Genomic DNA, 25076 nt, shown 5'->3' with positions numbered 1-25076 from the left:
TTGAGAGAGAGTGAGAGAAACAGAGTGCAAGTGAGGGAGGGGCAGAGAGAGGGGGATACACAGAATCCAAAGCAGGCTCCAGGCTCTGAGCTGTCAGCACAGAGCCTGACGTGGCGCTCGAACGCAAGAGTGTGAGATCATGACCTGAGCTGAAGTCGGACGCTCAACCAACTGAGCCACCCAGGCGCCCCTCACTTTACTTTTTTAACTTGTTTTATAATTTGATTTGTTTTAGAGAACCATACTCTCTTTGAAACTACAGGACATCCTAACTTCTTTTGAAAATAATATTACAGTCTGAGCATTTCAGCCTTTGGCCACATGCCACACCTCTTTCTAAGCTGAGCAGGGAAATGCTCCGGTCTCTCTTTTAAATTAAATTAAATTAAAAGCAGAGAGAACATAGTGTCTCCCTTGGGACAGAAGATGCAGAATAAGAAGTGAAGTTTGTAGCAACTTTCTCCGGATAGAGAAGACCCCGCCTGGCCCTGAGCGGGGGGTGTTCTGCCTGGGGGACGGGGGACTACGTTCAGTGTTGATGAGTTCGCACCCCACGGTGATGGGTGTGTCACAGCCTGTCAGTGTAAATGTGGGGGTTCTTCTGACTTATCACTTGGCATCTTATACTTTCTTGCACTCTGTGTCGTTTAACTGTGGTCCTGTTTCTTTCAAGCTGCTTATTTAAGAAGTGGAGCCCATGCAGCTATGTCCCTAAGGTCAGAGAAATAATGAGGCTCGTTTTGCTGGCTTGTGACCATCACGTATAGAACTGTTTCTCTGTGCCTGGCATTCTAACAACAGTATCGCAGTGCTTACAAGAACTCGCCAAGGTACATGAGATTATCTCCTTTTCCTGTAGAAGGACAGGGAGGCGCAAGGATTCAGATTCTGCTGTTACTCAGCGGAGAGCCAGGGTTTAGACCCAGATCGGCCTCATTTCTTTAACTACCCTGTGCTCCAGAGATAGGAAAACTTACACTCCAATCCCAACTCTGCACTTAATGACTAGATGACCCTAGTTAAGCAGCTTGACCTCTCTGGGCCTCAGTTACCTTGTCTGTTATAGGTTAATAATAATAATTATTTTGTTGGCCTCTAATGAGACTTAAAGGGGATACTTAATTATGCATAATAGTGAGTGACTGGCACAGAGTAAATAATTATGTGCCAGCTGCCATTATTATTATTACTGTTAATCATCATCTATTTTCCAGAGATCTCATTATATTTCAGTAATTTTCGGAGAAAGTGGCCAAGGGACAAGTGGGATGTCAGAGAGGTAATTTCACCCTCTACGGGGAAGGCTCGCTCACAGGTTTAAGTTGAGTGGCAGGTAATCAGAACTGACATTTGGACTTCATTTTCCAATTAACAAAACACTTTTATCTGTAGTAGCTCATCCGGTGCTCCTGGAAGCCAGAAAATGTCCCACCTTTGGAGACGATCACACTCATTTTCAGAAGGGTCAGTAACCCACCCAAGGTTCTACATACTGTGGGATTTAGAGCCAGAATCTGATGCACTTTTCCCTCCAAAGTTCACGCGTTTCCAGGAAACCAGAGTGATCTGAAGTGGAGGAATGGAACAGGGGACGAGAAGCCAGCTGCCCCCAGTGCAGTGTCGTCACAGGTGATGTGTGACTGTGATTCTGAGTCCCGCCCAGCTCGTAGCTGAGACACAGAGCAGAGGGGTCACTAGAGAGGGGACAGTAGATAGCACGTGGGCCGTTGCCTACTGATGGCTGTGTTACCAGTGTCGGGACCATTCTGTACCCCCCACAGCCCATCCCCTGCAGCCGGCTCCGCTTTCTCACCAAAAAGCAGAAGTCAGCCCTCAACTAAGTTTCTGCGAGGGGCTCAGCTCATCCTTCTTCCAGACTAAATGTCGGTTTGTTTCTGTAATTTTGTTTTGCCTAAGATCTGATCTTTTTTAGAAAATAATTAGAAAATGAATTTAACAAAAGAGAAAACCTATAATCTCACTCAGATTACTGAGTTTATGTGTCTGATTTACTTATAAAAATTGGGTCCTAGTGTAGATTAAGATGGTTGCTCATTATATTGATTTTTCTGGGTCTCTGTCCATAATGTTCTGAAGAAGCCAAGTGCAGAAAAACAGACTCATTGGGGTCTTTCTTCAGCCTTAGAAGTAGCAGGGATTTGTCCCCCTCCCACTTGCCTCCACTGCCGGTAACTATCATCTCATTGTCAACTGTGCCATCTCAGACTGAAACAGTGTCCTCCCCCTCCTTAAAATGTGAGTCTTCTGTAATATCCCCATGTGCTTTTCAAAGCTGAGTTTGTTTTTCCAGTTTGTCCGGTGGAACTTTCTGCCATCATGGAAATGATGATACTCTTTACGGTCCAACATGGTACCCACTGGCCCCGTGTGGCTACTGAGACTTCAGGAACTGAATTTTAAATTTCTTGAACTTTATTTAAATTAGCTGCTAGTGGCTACCCCATTTCAAAACCCAATCTACAGCATTGTCATGTAAACTCACCTTAAAAAATAAAAAGAGAGTGTTGAAAGTGAAAATGAGACAATTTTACAAACGTGTCCACGACAAATCTGCGTCCGCCTGGGAAGGACATGACTCGTGATAAACCCACACAGCTCCAGGAAGGAAAGCTAACATGCTGAGCACGGCCTCACTTCGCAGCGCTCTGCGGAGGGATTTCACACGTGTTGTGTGTGTTTCCAGCCCCACCGAATACAGGTCACATGAGCAGAGGTGAAGTGACTCGCCAGGGTCCCACCCCTTGGAAATCCTCCGGCAGATTCTAGGCGATAATCCTCGGACCCTAAGGCTCTTGCTTTCTCTGTCGTAAGGAGTTCTGACAGCATCCACCATACCCTGATGTGTTCTGCCTTCACACACTTTCTCCAGAAACTACCCAAGTATCCGAGATCAGAACTGGTTTTGCTGTGATTAACTTTGTGGCCATACAAGGTTAATGCCTCCTTGACAGACACTTTCCCTGCCTGTAGATGAGGCTGGTTCTGGTTGATGTTCGTGAATGGTCTGCCCTGGACAGAGCACGGCCACTGGCTCCTCTAGGGCTAGCATGAGGCCTGGGCACAGCCCGTGCTGGAAGATGCCTTCCCCTGGACAGGCGACACACGGGAAAGCCGCTGTGGGAGGCAGCAACTGAGCTGAGCACAGTAAACGTACAGTGGGGAAGGGCATTTCAGCAAGGGAACAGCATACGGAAAGGCCAGGGCAGCAGTTGGAAAAAAATGTAGCATGGCTAGAGTTCATATCTTTTAAAGGAAAGAGGTAGGAGATAAAACCAGGAAGATATTCAGGGGCCAGGACATAAATTTTATTCGATTCTGTACCAAGAAGTTTCACTTTCATCCTGACAGGCAGTGGTGGTGCAGCCAAATGGGAGAAGAGAATTTACATGGAGGACTCCAGTTAACAGTTATCTGGAAAGCTCTCCTCTCTCCCATTCCTGTTGCCGAAGGCCTTCTGAAGATAGTATTTCCTTTCCTTATTTTTAGTAAGGGTTCTCAGCTGAAGAGGTCAACCTTAAAAATTTTTGGAACATGTAGTTTTTGGTATCACTGTTGGGAGTCCAGTTCTGATACAGATGTATTGTTACCATCAAATGTACATATTTAAATGTGTATATCTATATCTATCTATATCTCCATCCCAAGATGGGCCCGAAAACTTCTTGCATTCTTACGCAGTCACTCACTGAGCATCTGCTTGATGTTGGGCCCAGTGCAATCCAGAGATGAGAGTTTTCATTCTCAAGGACCTCATTCTTTGGTGGGGAGACAGCAACAGATAAAGCGTAGGGAGAAATAACCTGCTGTGGGGTAGGGGTAGAGAAGCCTCCACGAAGGAAAAGAAAATTCTAAACACCGGAACGAGTGGCACTCCTCAGTGGAGGCATCAGACAAGAAGAAATCTCTTCACTTGGTAGTCACCGGCAAGGGCGTCGGAATCGGAACCTGGCCCCGAATCCCAGTCTTGCCACTTGACTAGTTGTGTGAGCAAGTCAGGTGCTCAGCCTGTGCCTCAGTTTACTCTCTGAAAGGGAGAGGAGATTGAAGTGCTCGTGAACTCGTTAAGGTTTTTGTGGGGAGTCGTTGAAACAACAGCCAGAACGCACAGCCTACTGAGCTCGCAAATGCGCGGCACGTGTCCTTGCTGGTTATGACTCAGGGTGTGGGGTACAGTCTCCTTGTGCACATGGTCAGATACTGTCAACCCAGCTTCTGGGTTTCAAGCATGCGCCCAGTGGTCTTTGGGGAACTGAAAGATGGCCAGCTTTCCTGGGGCCTTTGTTTCCTGAAAAGTCCCTTTTCTCCTTAGAGCATCTAATTCAACCTCATGTTATTCCACTGGTTAATGTGTGTGTCTCTCTCTTTCACATACAAATATGGCACAACCAGAAGGAATGGTTCTGTGGACAGACAGGAAGGCACATGAATCACTGTGTTGAGACCATGGCTGTAATTCGTAGTGTCTACGTGATAGCTGCTAGCATGTGTCAGATGGTACCCGTGATCTGTCTGTTGGTGCATCTTTATAAAACACTGAAATTCACTTATAAGTGTTTTCTGTAGGGGAGTGTGGGTGGCTCAGTTGGCTAAGCGTGTGACTCTTGATTTTGGCACAGGTCATGATCTCACAGTTTATGAGATCGAGCCCATGTCAGTCTCTGCACTGACAGTGTGAGCCTGCTTAGGTCCCTTCTCTCTCTCTCTCTCTCTCTCTCCCCCCGCCCCGACCCTCCCCATCTTGTGCTCTCTCTCCCTCCTCTCTCAAAGAATAAATAAATTAGCTTTTTAAAAAAGTGTTTAACTATGTGGGAAAAGAGTAAATATATTTCGATTTTTCAGGTAACTAGGGTTTATTTCTTTTTTATACTTGCGGTAAATCTCTGGTGTTCTCTATCATAGTTTCTTTCAAGATGGCTTGAAAACGGCTGACAAATTGAAACAGTACATTGAAAAACTGGCTGCTGATTTATATAATGTAAGTATTTTTATAAAACATGTGCACTTTAAGTTGTTTTTGTAGCTAAATATCAGGAAATTTGAATTCTCTATGAGAAGAACTTTAAAGAAGCAAGAGTAAGTGATGTGTCTGTATAAACCTAACAGTTTAACCCCAAAGTCCTCAGTGGTCAAATAGCCTAAAGTTTGTGGGGCCCGGGAAGAGCAGGGATGTGTAAGCAGTGGTTCTGGATAGATCTCCATTAGGGGTCCAGCAGCGCCATATGCAAGTGTCCTGCAGTCTGTGTGGCAGAATGTTTTGCCCCTGGAAGCATAGAACTTAAGACTCTCGCAGTAGGCATGCTTAGGATTTTTTTTTTTTACTTGCTTATTCTGTATTTTCTCTTTCATCTGATATCTAGCTTTTACTTTTATGGTAAAATCACAAAAACTTCTTTGAGAAAAAAACTAAATGCAGGAGTAGAAATGACCAGTTTATTCCCCATAAACCACTAGGCACTGAATAATTTTAAACATATATTTTGAGTATGACCATATTTTTTGATTCTTTTTTCTTAATGTTTATTTTTGAGAGAGAGAGACAGACAGAGCACGAGCTAGGGAGGGGCAGAGAGAGAGGGAGGCATAGAATCCGAAGGAGGGTCCAGGCTCTGAGCTGACAGCACAGAGCCCAACACGGGGCTCGAACCCACGAATCGTGAGATCATGATGTGAGCCGAAGTCAGATGCCTAACCAACTGAGCCACCCAGATGCCCCTGCGATTGTCTTTTAATCGTTAACATGGTTGCAGTTAAGTTCCAGCTGATTAAAAAAAGCATCACCAGTTCCTTACCCTCCGGCAAAGGGTAACTTTCATGTATACATTAGCCCATTGGGTTCTGGTCCTTTTTGCCATTTTCTTCTGGCCCATTTAATCACATCCTGGTATTCCTGTTCCCACCCTTTGAAAAACCAGAAGCAAGTGACTCAATGTTATTTCTTAACTTTGTTTGAAACAGTACTTCAGATTTAATCGTCTTGCCCAGAGAATACTTAAGAAAGCATGGTGCAGATGCACTTATTTTAAAACTCACTGGTACTTCCATAAAACGAGAAGACTCTGCCTTTCATAGAAAAAGTGACTTCGTGTCAAAGACTTTAATGAGGAAATCAACTCTGATTAAACTGTTTAATGACTGGTGTATATTTGGATGAATTAAGTTCTGCTCATAAATGTATTAAGGACACGTGATAAAAGTCATGTTTTTCTGTCACAGATAAAACAGACCCAGGATGAAGAAAAGAAACAGCTAACTGCACTCCGAGACTTAATAAAATCCTCTCTTCAACTTGATCAGAAAGAAGTAGGTGATCTAGATGTTTCCAGCAGGGTTACCAGTATAAGTGAGGTGGCCTGCGACGGCCTTTGCGTGTTTCCTGATCTGCAAAGCGGGCATGTCAGCGCCTCCTGCCACCGTGGTTGTGGGGACACGTGAGCTCAAAGACATAAGTGTATCCCCACTGCATGGCCCGTGTAACAGTTGTGCCTTATTTCCTTGCCTTCTTTATACAAAAGATGTGCTTAACGCCCAGGCTGCAATTCCATAGCCGCTAGGCTTGCCATTCCGGCTTTGAAGACGTGTAGCTCAGAAGCGCTGCATCCTCTCGGGGTGAAGTGCACACCGCCATCCCGTCTCGATCATCTCTGTCCTTTCTGGACAGCCAGGGGAGGCTGACACAGATCCCTATAATAGAGAGCAGGCCAGCTGTACGAACCAGGAGTCCTACGCAAAGCAGTATTAATGCCGTAAGAGATCCGCTGGGGGGTGGCGGGTCAGCAGGAGGGGACTCCGAGTTGCATACTGCCTGGCACGCCAGCAGGCTGCAGACAGTTGGGGGCAAGGAGGGTGGAAAATTGAGAGATGGGGTTTCCGAGGTAGAAACCCAGGCCTGATTATGGACAACCTTGGACGCACGTAACAGGGTGTGGACTTCATGCTGAGGGTAAACTAGGTAGTGAGCACCATTCCTTAGCTAGGGGAGAGTTAAAATGTGCCTGCTTATATTATGAAATTATTATGCACTGAATTTAAGTGCAATTTCTCAATGCAATATTTAATAATCACATAATATATAGCATTTTTTATATTGTCATCTGCTCGTGACATCACCTCACAAGGGCAAACCGACTGTACATTCCTAAAGTTTCTGAAGGGGTTCATGAGTCCAAAACAAAAGGCAGCGTCCCTGAACATGGAAGCAACACTAATCTGTGAAAGCAGCCCCGAAGGTTCTCTTTACTGAGTGAATGTCGCCCTCTGGGGTTTCATCAGGTGAGAGAAGTCCGCAGCCTGTAACCCTGGGCACCTGCCAGCCTGGAGAAATGGGCATCAGTGCAGGAAGCTGCATGTGAGCCGTGTACCCATGTTGTCTTCAGCCAGCACCTGCCTTGTGTTTCCAGGCCTCTTCTGAAGGTGCTTATTACTGGCATACAAATCCCAGGAGATGTAGTCTCCTTGAAGGATTTCTCTGTGTCAAAGCAATAGAAAGACCTAAATGGAGGAGGCGTAAGAGGTAGATTGCTGTTGAGAAAACTGTGAGGTTTTGTAGTTACCGAAATGCCCTTAGCCACTTCCTACCTTTGCTTTGTTGTATAGTATTACCTCCTTCCTGTACGTGGGAGCTTTCTTGGGGGGTGTGGGGGCCGGGGATGGACTATCGCAGTCCCTCTTAGTCTTAGCAAAGAGATTGATGTATTCTGCTCACGGTAGCTAAAGACCAAAGTTCAAAGAAGCCAAAGGAGTGTGTACATGATGAAATGCACCTGGTTTGATTTAACGCCGCTCCAAATTAATAAATGATGAGTGTCCATTAGCACCACGTCCAGAGTATTTTACAAGTAAGATTGATCTGTCACACCACCTGCCCAGTTCTCATGCTGCTATCATCTCGCATTGCCAACTAAGTAATAAGAATGTAATGATTTTTAACGACTCAAATAAGAAAGGAGGACCGTCCACCATCGAGTTCTCTCCGTAGCGCTACTATTCGAGAAGAGTGTAGATCTGATCTGATAAATGACCTAAGAAATTAAAAGCACCCAGCAAATTATTTAACCTCTTCGCCCCCACCAGGTTCTTGCTTGACTCTTTGAAAGGAAGCTCCAAGAATCTGAGCTGTAAATAGGATACCCAGATTTTTGGTGGACTTGTTTTTTCTTGTCAGAAGTGAAATTCTTCACTGACTTCTGGCACATGTTCTATGAAGTTAATTATCTTGAGTTTTTATAATAGTCTAACTTCCCAAGAGAACTGCTTGCTCCATAACTATATTTAGAGTTGAAAATATCTTATTTTTAATAATGACATCCATAAACCTTTCCCAAAATTCCAGCATTTTGAGTCTCTCTCACTAGCCCATGATAGTGTGGTTTGCGAGGTGTTTGACACATTCTGTGTTTGGCTCACCTCTCTCTCCACAGTATCTGGCACCCAAAAGTTACTCAGTAAGTATTTACTAAGTAAATAAGGTGAAACAGAAAGGAACCGTGGCCCACTCCATGTATCCCTTCCACAAGAGATTTGAAGCTTCGGTAGTAGAGGTTAGTTTTAGGTTGGATGCCAGAAGCATCTGAAACCCCATTAAATTAATCAGTAATCGCTTGCAGTCTAAAAAGATTTGAGACTTGACTCCATAATAATGCATTTTATATGTTAATACAGTTTTCTAATAAGAAAGTCAGGTGATTTGTCTGTACCTGCTAATAGAGAATAGAAAATTGAACTAAAAAAAATAACACCATAGTTTCATTCTACAGTTTCCATTTCTTGGCTCCCATTGTGGAATTTCCCCAAGGTTTGAAGTTCATTGTGTTTAAGTTTGGTTTTGTGTTTTTTGTCTGAATAGATTTCTCACTCGTATTTCTCTTTCCTGAATACATGTTGATTTTTTTTATGCTGTCAAAGGATTCAGGACCTGTTTCATTCCTTCCATTGTGTCTTGCTTTGTTAACTATTATTAGTGTGAATGCTCCACGATTTGTTTTCTTAAAAAAAGAAAATCCTCTTTTCATTTATCTAGACACCCTGCAAAGCAAGCTAAATGGCCCTCGTTTGTCAGAGTGCAGAAATTATCGTTTGTGGGACTTCCTTAAGTCTTAGAACTCATTAGTAGTTAATGTAGGCTTGCCCAGGTTGGACTTCTGAAACGAATGGCTTCCTTCCTGCTCGGCGTAATGGGAGGGGCTTCCGAGGTCAGAGCCTGGAGATCAGCCACTTTATTCACCTATAAAAGCATATTTGCCCAATGGAGAGCAAAGCTCACTCAGCTCATTATTCATAATGTAAAGTTTATTTAGGCTAGTAATAAATGTATGTAGGGAATGTCTTAGAGGCAAATTTAGAATTATTTTTCTTAAGTTATTAGCATCCAAATCCTTGCTTAAGAAAAGTAGTCTTATTTTTAAAACTTGTTTTATTTTAAGGATTAATGAACTTGCTGACAGGGCTACATAGTTGGAAAGCATTCGGACAGACTAGCAGTTCCATGGGCAAAGGGCCCCTTAGCTCAGTGGACAGCATTCAAAGGAAGGGAGTTATTCTTTTCATAAGAATTTTTATGCAGGGAGATTTCAGATTTCAGTAACATTAAAAAGTTACTATGAGTGCAAGGCTGTGGGCCCTGATTAAAAATAAACATATAGAAGAATTTCAGAAGACAGTCCTAGACCCCAGTCCACCCCCCCACCCCTCCCTCAGGTGATTGAATATGTCCCGTTAGATGTTTCAGCCGGAAGGAATCTTTTCAGACCAAGAAATGACTCAGATTTAAAAAATGACTAGAATTTGTAACCTCTTCAGGGTGAGTCTGTTTACCCAATAAAGTGTGCATTCAGCACCTAGTTACCTTCAGGAGGGAGCAGCACAGCATGTGGTCACTGTATGAGCACCCACCCCAGGGGCACGGGGTGTGCCCCACCCAGGTGCCTTTCTGTTTAGGTATTCAGGACATGCTTTTGAACATGGAACTCCTCCCATGTGGAATAGCCTCATAGTCCTAGAGAGGTTCTCTCAGCTCTTACTAACCTTAATTTGAATCCACGGAGCACATACTATTGGTCCAAAAGGACCCCGAATGCCAGAGAGAGGCCATCCTGACTTCAGGGTATCTCGTATCCAGGCCATCAGTAAATAACCAGCGGCTATGTCCGCTTTCTGGTTCTTCAAGTGTTACTTCTGAACTGGCTATTTTTATTATGTTCTCTTTGCTTGGAAAACTAAAAAAGAACCCTTCTACAATTTTTAGTTCTTTTTAGGTTTTCTCACGTATTGTGGGATTCACTGAGGTGTGGATTTATCTTGGTGAGATGTGTACCTCATGTTCTTTCATGCAGGTTTTTTCTGTCTGACTCCAATAACCCAAAGTAAAACAAATATAGGACAAGCATAGGATGTTTAACTGTCCCTTCACCTGAGGTTTATCATGATTCTGAAGGTGCTGTGCTCTGGTGTTAATTATCTTTCCGATGGTGTTTTCTCTGTACGTGATTAAAAAGTGCTTATGACTGTCTGTATGCTTATTTAAAAGAGCAATGACTATCAATGAAATTAACTATGTTTTCAAATGTTCTGCCCTTTTTCTCTGTTGCCTTTGCCCTTCCTGATCGAAGTCTAGGAGAGTAAGTCAACACTTTCTGTGAGATTGTATTGTCCTGCTTCTGTGTCTAAACCCCATGTGCGCATTCTGCAGCTCAGCCTTGTGGGTTTATCTCTTCCATTTTCAGAACGGAATGACTGTCTGGTCACGCAGTCTTTAGAAACGAGGGGGAGGTATCAGCAGAGTACTGGTATTAGATCAGGCTGGTTTGCCTCTGTCTTGTTCTGCTGGTCTCAGTCACCCTTTTCCCACATCATCCACTTTTCATGGCCAGAAAATCCCCTTTTTTTAATTAAAAGCGTGCTTGACAGCCTATTTTACAGACCCCTTGTTAGTTACAGAACTAGAACTGCCTTATGGTGGGCATTTTGGCAGAACATGTGAAAGAGAAGAGGCGCACGTGAGGAAGAACTCACTCAGGTTGCATGCCGTGCGGGAGCTGCCTCAGTTTCCCTGCCTTCCCACGCTGCCTGCGTGAACGGGTCTAGCGCGAGCTGGAAACGGCGGGGTCTGAACTAGAAACGGAGGCTCTGCACCCAGCCGCCTGCTCCGCCGCAGGCTTGCCCGGGACGCTGCTGCTTGTTTCCCTGCCCAGTTTCCTCTGAAGTAGAGGCAAGGACCTGACAGCCCTTAAAGTTCTGGGAGTTCTCTTCGCCCCCAGACCCATGGACAGAGGCCCAGCGGCAGAATAGAGTGAAGCATTCGCGAAGTGTTCCCAGCACCGGTTTGATCTGTGGCTTCTCCTCCCCAGGACTCCCAGAGCCGGCAAGGAGGGTACAGCATGCATCAGCTCCAGGGCAATAAGGACTACGGCAGCGAGAAGAAGGGCTACCTGCTGAAGAAAAGTGATGGGTACGTAGAAGCCCTCCTGGAGGCCCCTCGCGCCCTTCCTGGGTGCTAGTGACCTAGGGACCCCTTCCCACCCCCCAGCTAGGAGAACACCCTTCAGACCTTCCCAGTGCACGAGCTTCAGACCTTTCTCTCACCAGTCTTGCTCAGGCGATTTAACCTACTGGCTTTAGAAGAAGCAGGCGTTGTCCCGCAGTCCCTAAATGTCACCTATGACTTGTGACAGATGTGCCATTTTAGGGAGAAGCAGGTGCTGAGCGGCTGCGGACCTCATACTCGCCCACCTCTCCGCTTTTATCCGTTGCCCTTTTCTCTCCTGGAGCGCCTGCCTGGCCGCCCAAACCCCAGCCCCGAGAGTCACCTTGACTCCTCTCCTTCTGCCACGTCACGGCCAGTGTAACTACGAGACCTCCTACCTTCCTTGCCGTCTCTCTGCCCTGTCCTGAGGAGCCGCTGCTGTCTCCTGAACTGTTTTGGTCGCCCGCTGACTGGCCTGCGGCCCCTCCCTCTTCTCCAGTGGGTTCCTGCACAGCATTTAGAGTAGCCTTTACGAGACAGAAAGCACATCAGGTCATTCCCACGCTCGGAACGCAGGGAGGGCCTCCCCTCTGCCTTTGTCTCCAGCCTAGTCTTGTGCTGTTTCTCCCGGGCCCTGCTGCGCTGGCCGCCTTTGCGTTGCTTGAGCGGCAATTCTGCTTCACAATCAGTACATGAGCAGAACCTTAATTATTCACTTACACTAACTGCCTTTCTTTTTGAAGAAAGGCTCTTGTTTTCTGATTGCTTGTAGATATGCACTCCTTGATTTTTATCTAAGACATATACATTTTTTTGTTAAAATTTCAACCGTTACTTCTGTAAATTACAGCCCTAAATTTTTGATCACTGTCACTTTGGCTTATCGTTCTACTGAGACATCCAACTAATGTCTTTTGGCATTTGAGTATATGTCAAGCACTGTAAGAGACATTTGGAAATATGGCATTGAACAAGAAAAGTAAGAAAGGGGGCACCTGGGTGGCTCGGTCAGTAAGGCATCTGACTTGTGCTCAACTCATGATCTCACAGTTCATGAGTTTGAGCCCCGCATCGGGCTCTCTGCTGTCAGCACAGAGCCCACTTCGGATCCTCTGCCCCTGCTTTCTCTCTGCCTCTGCTCTCTCTCTCCCTCCCTCTCTCTCAGAAATAAACACTAAAGTGAGAAAGTCTTTAGCCTTTTAGAGCTTACATTCTAAGTCAGGAAACAGACCAGGAAGAAGGAAGTATATGGGAGGTCAGATGGTCACAAGTACTATGGAGAAAGATAAAGCAAGGCAAGGCCTGGATGTGTGTAGGGGTGGCCCTTGCAGTGTACGGGTAGTCAGGGAAGACTTCTTGAGGAGGTGTTTAAGCAAAGACTTGAAGGAAATGAGGGGATCCTCCACAGAGATCTGGGGGAGGGGGTGGCCAGGAGCACACTTCCTCTTGTGATGCACACAGAGTTTGGCGTAGCGAGGACAGAGTGAGGAGCTGGGGTCACAGGAGACACAGTGAGGGGACAGGACACCAAGCCAGGAGGGCTTTGGAAGCCACTGAGTGAAGATGGGAGTATTTTGGAGGGTTTTAAGCAGAGGAATGCCAAAATCTGGCTCGTTTGAAAGGCCCTCTGGCTGCTGGGCTGAGCACAGCTCTGTAGGATGTAAGAGCGGAAACAGGAGGCCAGGTCAGAGGTAACGGGAATTCAGGGAACAGCCCCAGAGGGGGAAGAAGGTCAAAGTCTGGATGATGAGGGTAGGCCCCCCCAGGAATTGCTGATACGGCAGCGGTAAAGAAAGAAAAACATCCCTGGGGCTCCTGGCTGGCTTAGTCGGTTAAGCATCCGACTTTCGCTTGGGTCATGATCTCGTGGTTCGTGGGTTCGAGCCCCACGTCGGGCTCTGTGCTGACTGCCAGCTCAGAGCCTGGAGCCTGTTTCAGTCTGTGACTCCCTCTCTCTCTGACCCTCCCCTGCTCACGCTGTCTCTCTCTCTCCTAGAAATAAATAAAACATTAAAAAAGAAAGAAAGAAAGAAAGAAAAATATCCCAGCACGTAGTGCAGCACCTTGCTCTTTGTAGAAAGCCAGTGAATGTTGACTATTAAATCGTGCACATTTTAAAAGAAGAAAAGACACTCTAGTTACTCAGATCACAGTTTTAAGCTGGCTTCTTCTTAACAGACACAGTGATCAAATTGTAGCCCCAACGGCATGGTATGTAGTGGACAAAAATTTATTACTTCTGTAGTTTAACATTACTTGCCTAAAGGCGCGAGGGTTTCCTTGACCTGTGCCTGTTTTTTGACCTGTTTCTAAGTGACATGGCTAATTTCTACCTGTTGAGAAAGCTCAACAGAGTCTTTGCGTAGTTGTTGTTTGGTTCAAACCTGAAATGTTCGGGGAAAGCGTCCCCCTGTGAGTGTGTGCTGTGTGCCTGCCAGACACCGCCAGGTGCCTGTCATTCAGCCCATTCAACACCTTCTGTTAGGAAGGCTGCTCCTTCAGAAGGAGGAAGTAATGGAGATCCTACAAGAGCCCAACTTCTTTTTTTTTTTTTAATGTTTTCTTTATTTCTAGGAGAGAGAGAGAGACAGCGTGAGCAGGGGAGGGTCAGAGAGAGAGGGAGTCACAGACTCTGAAACAGGCTCCAGGCTCTGAGCTGGCAGTCAGCACAGAGCCCGACGCGGGGCTCGAACCCACGAACTGCGAGATCATGATCTAAGCGAAAGTCGGACGCTTAACCGACTAAGCCACCCAGGCGCCCCAAGAGCCCAACTTCTAACGAGGCTCTTCTGAGTTAATGCTGGGGTATATCCCCCTTCCTAGTTCCTAGAGGGCATCAGCTGTCATCCACTCACATGCCTGACTCCCCCATTCTTCTGGCCTCCTTCCTTCGTACACTCGTTTCACACACATTTATCAAGGACTCTGGTGTCTCGGGCAGTCGGCCAGATGCCGGAAGGTAATCGGCACACGAGAGGTGGGCCAGCCTCCTGTCATTGCACAGGCTGCGGGGGGTAAATAATGATAAGCCAGAGGGGCCTGTCAGCTCTGGCTGTGGAAGAGGAAAGAATTGCAATGCTTGCATGAAGACAGACTCACTTGCTGACAGTGACTACTGAGGGGTCATGTGATTGTCTCCAAAGGATCTTTTGCTTTAGTAAATTCTGACTCCAGTTCTGGAATACTCCTTGTCACTTAAAGGATTGTTACACAACTTAAAAAACACTTTAAAAAAATTTTTTAAGTAATTTTAAAACTTTGGATCCAAAGGCATTTATTGAGAGGCAAAGGAGTAGCTGTTCTACATATATTTTGTCACAATAGTTGTAGAGGATGGGCATTATTATATTCATGACTCAGAGGAAGGCCAGCAAGCGTCCACAAGGATAGTAACGTGAGCAAAGCCCAGTGGCTGGTGGGGGATGGTGCTGGCATTGAAGCCCACATAATTGAGTCTCAGAGTTGGAACTTGTTTGGCGATACTAGACCACCTTCTCATAGAAAATTCCCTTTCTGGAACTCTGAGGTTTGAGTACGATGTAACTTGGATCCTGTATGATGCTCTCTGGTTAGATGGTAGAAGTCTGTGGTACGCCCATTCAGGAGCTTCACAGGCAAGCATTCTTAAAGCTTTCTGTACAGAAAGGGGAAAGCGTGGGCATGGAGGCCATTTCATGGAAATCTCCAGTTAAAGCTCTCAAAATGTTCACAGAGTTGGGGCTGTCCACAGATTGACTTGATTTTGCTCCCCTCTGGCTGGAGCACCATGTGATCAATTCCTGTTAGCCGAAGGTTAATGCCTTGGTGTTACTTTCCCTGGCTTTATTACTAATGCAAAAGAACTCAATTTTGTGTTTGGTTTTGTGTTTCCTTACTATACATTAAGAAAACTAATGAATTAAGGTTTTATTAAATAAAATGAGTAAACTGAGGCAGGACAATTTCTTCATGGTTGACTGTTCTTTAGGTTGGTTGGTTGATACTTTAAAATATGTTGCTAAAAAAGGATGACAGCTGTTTGGGCTTAGTGAGTCCAAGGAATACGCCCCTGATTCAGGAGGCTTTTACGAGGCTGAGGTAGGATGCCAGACTAATGACAGCATTGGCTATAGTCACCGAACACAGGTATGACCGTGTGACAGATGTCACCTCTCATTGGCCATTCCCCTGGTCGGTGATGTCACTGTAATCCGAGGGCAATTTATCCATCAGTAGTTCTGCATTTACCCCCTGAAGATACTGGCTCTCTGAGCGCAGTGTGTTCAGTTTACTTTTGGTCAGATGGTGTCAGATAATTTCCCTCTCCAAAGCTGCCTTGGATTAAACCATGGCACCAGTGGTTACACACACAACAAGACAACAGTATCTGTGTTTGGAGTTGGTTTTAAACTCATATTGTGGCAGGTTTCGTAGAGGCCTCATTTAAGAAGGAAAAGGAAACACATGATGATACTACTTTAAATGTCCAAGAGCATCTACAGTTCTCTCCTCTAATGTTGTCTGTTTCCATGACAACCCAAGGCCATAGAAGCCTTGTCCTAGCCCAGAGAAGCCCTGCTCCCTGTAGGTTTCTGTTTCCTCGTGGGACTGCTCTTCACTAGGACACCTGTACCTGCCCACACGGGTGCACGTTGCCACTCAGAGACTCACCTGTATCTGGAGCTTCACCAAAAGCAAAACTGCCAAATTGGAATGAGTTCTGTTTGGCTTTTTCTGAGCAGACGTGTCAGCCCGAAGGAGAGGTGTACAAGTGACCAAAAATGTTCATCCATGAGCCTGAGCTCCTTTCTCTGGGTCCTGAGGCAGCCCCTGCCCCTCACTCCTCCTTACCTGGCAGACGTCTTGAGTTACTCTTTCAATTTCTTTAGATTTCATTTTAATTACAGAAGCAATAGATTCAAACAGCCTTCTTGCAGAAGATTCATGGATACGGTTAAAAACTCTTTTGGGACGCCTGGGTGGCTCAGTTGGCTAAGCGTCTAACTTCAGCTCAGGTCATGATCTCGCATCGGGCTCTGTGCCAACAGCTTGGAGCCTGGAGCCTGCTTCAGATTCTGTGTCTGCCTCTCCCCTGCTCACACACTGTCCCTCAAAAATAAATAAATATTTTTAAAAAGAAAAGAAAAAAACAACTCTTTAGCGTGACCCCTAGTACAGGTCTGGACCTCCTTCCCAGAGAGGAGTACTTTGGTCAGTATAATGTGCCTCTTTCCAGACCTTCTTTTGTATGTTTGTACATATATTTATGTACCCTGAGAAAACTTAGGGTCCCATTTTATATGTGATATTTTAAAAAAATTTTAACATTACTAGATCATACCTGAATTATTTTAAAACAGCTTGCTCTTTTCAGTCAATAGTATGCTTTAGAAATGTATGTCAATACAGACATAGTTACTTGATCCTTTTAAATTCCTACATGATCCTCTATAATATGAAAGTAACTAAAATGCATTTATTCATTCTGCTATTAGATTTCTGTTGTTCCCACTTGACTATCAAAAACAGTGCTGTAGGGACGTCTGGGTGACTCTGTCAATTGAGCGTCCGACTTCAACTCAAGTCATGATCTCATGGTTTGTGAGTTCACGCCCCACGTCGGGCTCTGTGCTGATGGCTCAGAGCCTGGAGCCTCCTTTGGATTCTATGTCTCCCTCTCTCTCTGCCCCTCCCCTGCTCGTGCGCTCACTCGCTCGCTCGCTCTCTCTCGTTCTCTCTCAAAAATAAACATTGAAAAAAAAAAAACAGTGCTATAATGAGCATCCTTGTCTATGCCTCCTAGTCTGAATTACCTGCCACCAGGGATAATAATGTTTCCTGAGTTATGTGGGTTTGGGTTCGGGGTTGCTTTGTTGTTAGGATTTTGTAACAATCGTCGCATTCATACATAACACGGCATAATTGCACGTCACAGAGTAAACCAGCCACTATATCAGATTGTGTTTGACTCGCTCTCCAGGCTCCGGAAAGTGTGGCAGAGGAGGAAGTGTGCGGTCAAGAATGGGATCCTGACCATCTCACACGCCACGGTAAGTGCACCTGTTAATTTACCATGTTGCGCCTGTGAGGCCTTTGGCCATGGGGACCAGGAAGCAAAGACGCGATGGACCCAGCCCTGAAATCCCCCCCAGGTGTGCGTGATGTATGCATCAGGGCCACACAGTGTGGGGTGTGCCTTCACGGCAGGAATCGGTCTCATCTTGTCCTGTGGCCCCTGCTTCGTTCTCCTGCCCCTCTAGGTTCCTGTGCTGGTTCCCTCAATATTCTGTTATTTCGTAATCTTAGCTTCGGGGAAATCTCATTGGTGGTTCTGAAAAACCTGAAGTTTCCTGAATTATAAAGATGACAGAGGGGTTCTTTGCATGAAATAATAATTAGGAAATGAAATAATGTGTACGATATGTTCATCTTTTTGTTTGTTACTATTAAAATTACTCAGAAAGTCCATCATTATGGTGAAGGGCTAAAATGTGTATAAATAAAACTGAAATCATAAGATTGCCTCACCTGTGACCCCCCCCTTTCTTTAGGAATAAAGATAATTCAGTGGAAAGTAGAAAGTAAGCTATTAACACTTAGATTCTGTTTTCTCTTGAGATCATTGTCAGTTGTATGTATATATATATGGCATACTTAGAGTTGATACTTACAATCTGGCTAGAATTTTTGTTTGGTATCCCCCATTTTCAACTGCAAGTCTTGTCTTGGCAGAATTAATATACTGTCAAAAAGGTTCAATCTTAGTGGTAGTCGGGACATGTACCATAAAATAAGTAATTACTGTTGTCCTCTTTTAAAACTAGCAAGAAATGGCTTCTTCTTCTTAAAGATGCAAAGATTAGAATGGAAAATGTATCGGGTGGGACTGGGAGCCTCACAGTAGAGCAAGAATCTTTACAGACGTGAGTGCAGCTAAAGCTAGCAGTCCCAGCTTGGAGAGCGGCTCGGGGAAACTTCAGTGTCCGTGCCAAGTGACGTCTTCGATGTATGATGAACAGTTAATTGCTAGCAGGATGGTAAAAATGAGGGATGAGCAATTTCTTACATTGGCAAGTTTTCATTATTCACACTTGAGATCTGATTTTCCTCTGTTGAACAAGAAGTACCACTTAATAAGCACGTCTTCCTGCCAGACACGTCCTAAAATTTATTTCCCTTAATCCCTTCTACAACCCATACAGGGACCATTCCTTCATCCCTGCAGATGAAGAAACTAGGGTCCAGAGAAGCACAGTGACTTGGCTAGTAGTGGACAAGTACTGCGGCTAGCGCCCCCTCGCGTTCTGCCTCTCTTCCTGCAGGGCCCCATCATCCCGCTAGACCCTTCGCTCCCCGGGGCCACTTACCAGGTCCTACTCCTCTTTCTGCAGGACACCCCCCCACCCTCCCGACAGACCTTGGTACCCAGAAGGTAATCACTATATATGTGTGGCCACACCCTTCCTGCTGGAAGATCCCATGCATCTTAACGGTCATTGGCCTTTATGGAACTTGAGCAGTTACGTTATCTCTGTCCTTTGTCCCTTGCAGAACCCTCGGGGTGACCCCTCAGAGTCCTCAGCCTCCCACAATCCCGCCGAGATTTTTGAACTATCATGCCAGTTGGGACAGGCTGTCCACCTGATACCAGAGCTCCTCCAGGTGGCCTTAGATCAGTTAGTTATCATCACTGAAGCTAACAATTACTCCTTTCTTTGGCAAGCTTTCGTGAAGCTTCTGCTCTACTCCAGGTGCTAGAATAGGCATCAAATGAGAGAGCTTTGACCTCATATTTAAGTCCATGCAGTTACTTTATGATGCAGTTCTGATGGTCACAAGAATGTCCGGTACCACTAAGTAAGCACTATGAGCCAGGTTGTAGAAGGTGCTTTCCGTGTGTTACCATATGTGATTGTTGCCAGTCAACAACAAATACCATATCAGCTACACTGTTATTGTCTGATTTTATGAGCTGAGGGGGGTCCCAGGGAAGGGACTGAATTGGACCAAGTATGTGAGCAAAAACAGAAGCCAGAAGGGGCCCCGGGAAGCTCCTCTACCCCCAGAGAATATTCTTCAGGTGAAATATACTACAGTTGCTTTTCATGTATCTGTTCAAAGGCATACTTTTTATTTGTTTATGACATGAAGGGAGTCAGATTCACTGAGAATCTCTGAATTCATTATTATAGTAGTATTGATAGTGGCTTCCATTTATGGGCCATCTAGTATATTTTGAGCAAGGTATAAAATGCTTTTATTTCAAAATACCAATCCTAAGAAATCTATTGCAAACATTTCAGTCAGCCTCAAACCTTAAGGATAAAGAAGCTTATATCTAGCCACTAAACTATTATACATAAACTTCTATATATTTGAATTATTTCCTTGTCCTTTTTACTTTAAGCATCTTAGTATGTAATTTAAAAAATTATCAAAGAATATATAAGAATTATAGTTGGAGTATTGCTTTATTTTAATAATCCTAAAAACTTAATTGCAGAAGTGTAAGAGGTTTGGCCTCTCAGAAATCCTTCCTGGGTGGATTTATTAACCTCAGTGTCACATACAGTTCAGATCATGGGTTAAAACAAGAAAGGTGACTGCCGTTTATGGATCACTTAGAACATGCCAGGCTCTCCCTACAACTTAGATGCCACCGTCGTCACTTTTCACTGGTCTGCAAAGTTCTTAGGAGGTGGAAACTATGTCCTACCTTTGATCTCCCAGTACCCGGCACACTGCCTGACGTACAGTTAGTGTTCAGTGAATATTTTCGGGTGACACTGCATTTTATAGAAGGAGAAACAGAGGCTCAGGAGAATTTGGTCCCGGGCCTAGGATTATGCCATTTGTAAACAGCTGGACCACTTTTCAAACCCTGAAGCCTCTGCTCTTCTACCACATGATCGGTCTTTCCTCAGATGCCAGCCTGTTGGTCATGCCTTCGTAAGTGTCTTGAGAAACAGTTCTTTGGAGAAAGAAACCCGTCATTGAACCATCAGAGGGTCTTAGAGCAGACATGTCCAGGTTCCCTGAAAGGGGGAGATGGGGGGTCCTGATCATACAGGTATTACAAAGCGTCCGTGAACTTGCTAGCTCTGAAGACTGATTTTTTTAAATCTCAGGTTTTCAAATGCCTGCAGATGCTCTAATGATTAACACCCTAACATGTCATTAAGTTTATAGTCACTTTTTCTGAGTCACCCAACACTGAAAGTATTTTCATAAAATATCACACAGATAGACGTTCACTAAGAAGGTTTGGTATTTTACTCAAAGAGCCTGAGAAACCAGTGCAACTGGACCAGGCAGAGCCTCTTTAGAAGGGGCTCGGTGGGCCGAACTTTTTAAGGGGGGCGGATAGGGAGCACAACCTTCTAGGGCCCCCTGCACTTAAATGCCCTTTCAGAGACTCACAGCCTGTGGCTTTTGTTTACTCCTCAGCTGTGAAATACGGTAATAACAGTACGTGTCTTCCAGTGTTGACAGAATTCAAGGAGCAGATGCATTTAAAGCTTTGTGGAGTGTGGACCACGCTAGACCTTTCATAAATTTAGTGGTTACTGTCGCCGTCTCGGGGAGCTGAGGGGGGTGACGGCAGTGGGTCCAGGAGCTACTCTGCCTGGGTTTGAATTCCAAGGGGCACTGAATTGCTAGGGGGCTTTCCCCATCTAAATAAAATGGGGCTATTAACAGTCCCTAAGTCATAGTTGGGCGTAAAGATTAATCTAGAACAGGATGTGGGGCAGAATTAAGGCTCAAAAAACTGTCAGTTATTATTATTACTATTACTGTTTTTCCCTAACGTGTTACCACCTCCACTGAAAACTGACTTACTGGAATTTTTTTCTGTATTTGCTACCTCCTTACATCTCGAGATGCTTTACAAAGTCGGTTCAGGTACTGTCCCCTTCAGCTGTCACAGGTGAACAGCACCTCTGACATTTCCGGGACGGCGTCACCAGAGCTATGAATTTGATGTCTCTCTCCCTGCTTTGGGCTTTGGGGATACACAGTTCCCAAGGACGGTTGTGAATCAGTGCACTCTGCATTCATTCGGCGACAGGGGCATAGCAGGTGCACTGGGAGGCCTTTGGGAGGCGCGAGGCAGCCTGCCCAGTGGCTCGCCCCCGTCCTTGCGGAGGACTGAACAGCAGGTCTCCGTGATCGGCCCTTACGGCCGTCTGAGGCTATGCTCGATTCCACCAGGTGCCATATATTGTCCCCACTGCAAGAAGAGAGTATTTTCCTTTCTCCGGGAGATTAGAGGCAACACTGACTTGTGAAAGGACAGACTTGGGAGCCTGTGAGATCTGGCCTCCAACCCCTAAACAAGCCGTAGGACCTTGGATACATGACCTAAGCCTTTGGAGCCTTCATTTTCTCCAGTGTTAACACGGGAATAATTTGCTCATTAAACTGTTTCATTGATTCCCAGCAGCCACTGGGGTGGGTGCTAGAGGGGCCTGATGAATTAGCGGCCGCCCTCCTCCCCCCTGGAGCTCCGAGTGACCCAGGGCTCAGAGCTCTGAGGAGGGAGCAGGATGCCAGGGTAGAAAATGAGGGGGCAGCTGCCTTTGTGTGGCCAGGGAAGGCTTTTCTGAGCAGTTAGGGGTAAAGCAGTAGGGGAGCAGTCCGGGCAGAGGGAAGAGGGCAGCCCACAGCCCTGAGCCCGGAGCATGTGCAGGGCCCCCTAGATGAGCCAGCGTGAGTGTCTGTCTATGTTCGGGTACAAAAAAAAAGAGCATTCGAGAAGAAACTTAAAAACTACAGTTGATGTAGCAGAAGTTCCAGTTAAGCGAGAACCATTAAAAAATGTGTAACAACATCTTGAACCACTTATTATTTTAATTCTCTTTTGGAATTGTTCTCTCCTCCATTTGATAATTCTGTGTCTCCTCCATCAGCTTCAGGTGGTGCCATTTTTCTTCACCTGAGCAGTCAGCAACTCACCCCGCTGCCCTTAGGACACGGCACCCTCACCCCCTTCCCTTTTCTTTACAGACCAGAGCTGACTTTCATAAATTAAGTTCAAAATGCAGCCTCCAGTCCCACCAGCACTGCTGTTGAGTCTTTTTTAAGTTTAGTTATTTATTTTGAGGGAGAGAGCAAGCGTGTGAGAGGAGGGGGCCCAGAGAGAGGGAGAAGAGAGAATCCCAAGCCTGCTTCCCACTGCCAGCACAGAGCCTGACACAGGGCTCCGTCCCACCAAATGCGAAGTCACAACCTGAACCGAAACCAGGAAGTTTAACCAACTGAGCCACCCAGGCACCCCTGGTGCTGAATCTCAGTAGTCATGGTCACCTGCAGAAGAAACACAGTTGTTCCGGTGCAGATAATATTATGTGGACATAAAGAATAAGCAGCACCGTTTCCGAAACTCGGGGTCACTGTGGAATATCTTTATGGGCTTCTGCCACATTGCAAATGCAGAACCAAAGACATTGATGTTTATCAAAGGACTTCCCAAGTTCAAGTTCCATGAAACATGTTTGGAAACCTATCCGGTTATATCTTACAGGTTGTTTATGCTTCTAACTAATACACTGAATAGGAATTTTTGCTGTATTTGAATCCCAAGATTATATATTAGCAGCGGCAGCACAGTCTATTTCAGAGGCAAATTCCTCTGGCTTCCATCTGAATGAACTGTTAGAGGTGATGGGAAGAGGCTGCACTGGGCCCAGTGAATCCAGTGGTTCTCAGCCCTAACGCACAGTAGACCATCAGGATCTTTACCACAATAAGAGATTTTCAAGAATATCTGATTTTCAAACATACGTCACACAGACAGTCTGCCAACTGGTAAGGAGTACCAAGGGGTAAGTGGTTGGGAGGGTTAGAGGAATCCAGAGTCCTACAGACTCTAGGAGGAATTACGTCAGTAATTACCTCAGTGAGATGATCACCTTCTCCCCTAAGCTGTCAGAAGGATTGTAGCCACAAGATGGTAATTTCAGAACATGGAACATGTCAGGAATGGGTGGGATTTCTCAACAGATATACTGAGTGATTTTGAGGGAAATGAGGGAACTGGCCATTCCAGGGTAGGAAGAACCAGAAAAGAAAAAGCAGGAAACAAGTTCTCCAAATGCCCTAAGGGCTTGCCTTGACAAGGAAACCATGTGGTCGGTGGGAAACGCTCTGGGAAAGAAATTGTTCAGATCTCAGCTTTGCTTTTTCCTCCCTATAAAACATTGGTCAGTTTTTATTTTTCCCTTCCTGACCCTCAGTTGCCTCATCTGAAAAACGGGTACAGTAGCAGGCCCTAGCTATTAGAGTTATTGCAAAAATTAAGTAATACAGTTTATGAAAGTCCCTAGCAGTATAGGTGCCCCATAAATGAATATCGTTACCTTGCCCCAAATAGACCAAAATACTGTCCAGAAAGCAGTAGTTTTGACGTACTAAAATTTTAGAGATCAGATCTCTCTGTGGCGGAGGTGTTCAGTGTATATACCTAATGTCCTGCCAGGGGTTATTGTGCTTATTTGTTGCGTGCCAAGTATATGTGCCCTCCAGGGCAGAGTAGGTGTCTACATAAATATTTATCAAGCAGCGCGTTTGCAGGGACCGTAGTGATCGGAACAGCTCCGTCACCCAGCGTCAGCACAGAAAGTGAGGAGCGCTGCGTTATCTCACCTCCTGTCACACGACAGCCTCAGCCCGGCCGGGTCAGACGCATTTCCCCCAAGTAGTTGCTGATACTCACTTCTTGTCTGTGAGGCAGAGCAGTTCAGCGGGATGATGGAGGGAAGTAAGTTCATTTCTGGATACGGGCAGCTGTTTGCCGCTAGCAGAGAAACACGCCTGCACCAGCAGCCTCGCCCTCATAGCGCAAACGTTTCACCGCGGTGCACACCACACCAAGGACAGCGTGCGGCATGTGTTTTCTTCCAGGAGGTGCAGCAGCGTTAATCAGAGTCGACTGCTCCCTCTCTGCTTACGTTTCTGACACTTTTCCTAGCTGAGCAGCTGTTTTGCGCTGTGAGTGGCAGCGCGTCCTGTCAGAGGGAGAATGTCTCCATCACTTCTGCTCCTGGATCGTGTCCCAGCAGGAACATTTCCACAAGTGAAAAACTCGTATAAAATGTACACACCTGTGTAAACTGTTAATTAGGAAAAAAGCAGTTTGCAAAACAGTACTTACAACTTGAACCAACCTGTGATTTTTTTTAAAAGCAGACATCTCTCTCTCTCTTTCTCTCTCTCACACACACACACACACACACACACACACACACTTTGTTAAAGTCAGTGTGTCAACAACAATGATCTCTGGGTATGAACGTGAGATTAACAGGTAACATTCAGTTTCCCCTTTGCACTGTGTCCCCTGCTGTTTCTTCAGTTTATATCATCCTTGTAATGAAAGTAAAATCTGCAGAAGGACAAGCCTCAGAGTCTCGGGGAACAGAGCCGTAAAGCCTTCAGTTCTGACACACGTCAGCACTGTTGCTGGGGACAGAAGCGCGTGCAGCTTGTGAAAGACACTGCTCAGCAGCAGACCCCGCGGGGACGGTGCGTCCTTCGTCCTCTCGCCATCCAGACACCTGGACTGAGAACGTGTACCCTATGGAGGTAGCTGTCAGGATAGTGCATCTTTTTAGCTGTA

General features: G+C 45.6%; 1 protein-coding gene across 1 annotated transcript in view; it reads left to right on the top strand.

The window, feature by feature from the left end:
- Window positions 1-25076, top strand: part of ASAP1 (ArfGAP with SH3 domain, ankyrin repeat and PH domain 1) — a 90877-nt gene that overhangs the window by 6874 nt on the left and 58927 nt on the right. Inside the window, exons 3-6 of the mRNA XM_039245732.1 lie at window positions 4921-4996; window positions 6235-6321; window positions 11364-11464; window positions 17439-17508. Of these exons, the coding sequence (XP_039101663.1) occupies window positions 4921-4996; window positions 6235-6321; window positions 11364-11464; window positions 17439-17508 (334 nt within the window). The remainder of the gene's footprint in view (window positions 1-4920; window positions 4997-6234; window positions 6322-11363; window positions 11465-17438; window positions 17509-25076) is intronic.

This window comes from Hyaena hyaena, unplaced genomic scaffold (assembly GCF_003009895.1).
Source record: "Hyaena hyaena isolate Hyena2069 unplaced genomic scaffold, ASM300989v1 scaffold_268, whole genome shotgun sequence".
NCBI lineage: Eukaryota > Metazoa > Chordata > Mammalia > Carnivora > Hyaenidae > Hyaena > Hyaena hyaena.
Note: the sequence above shows the minus strand (reverse complement) of the source record. Positions and strands in the feature narration are given on the sequence as shown.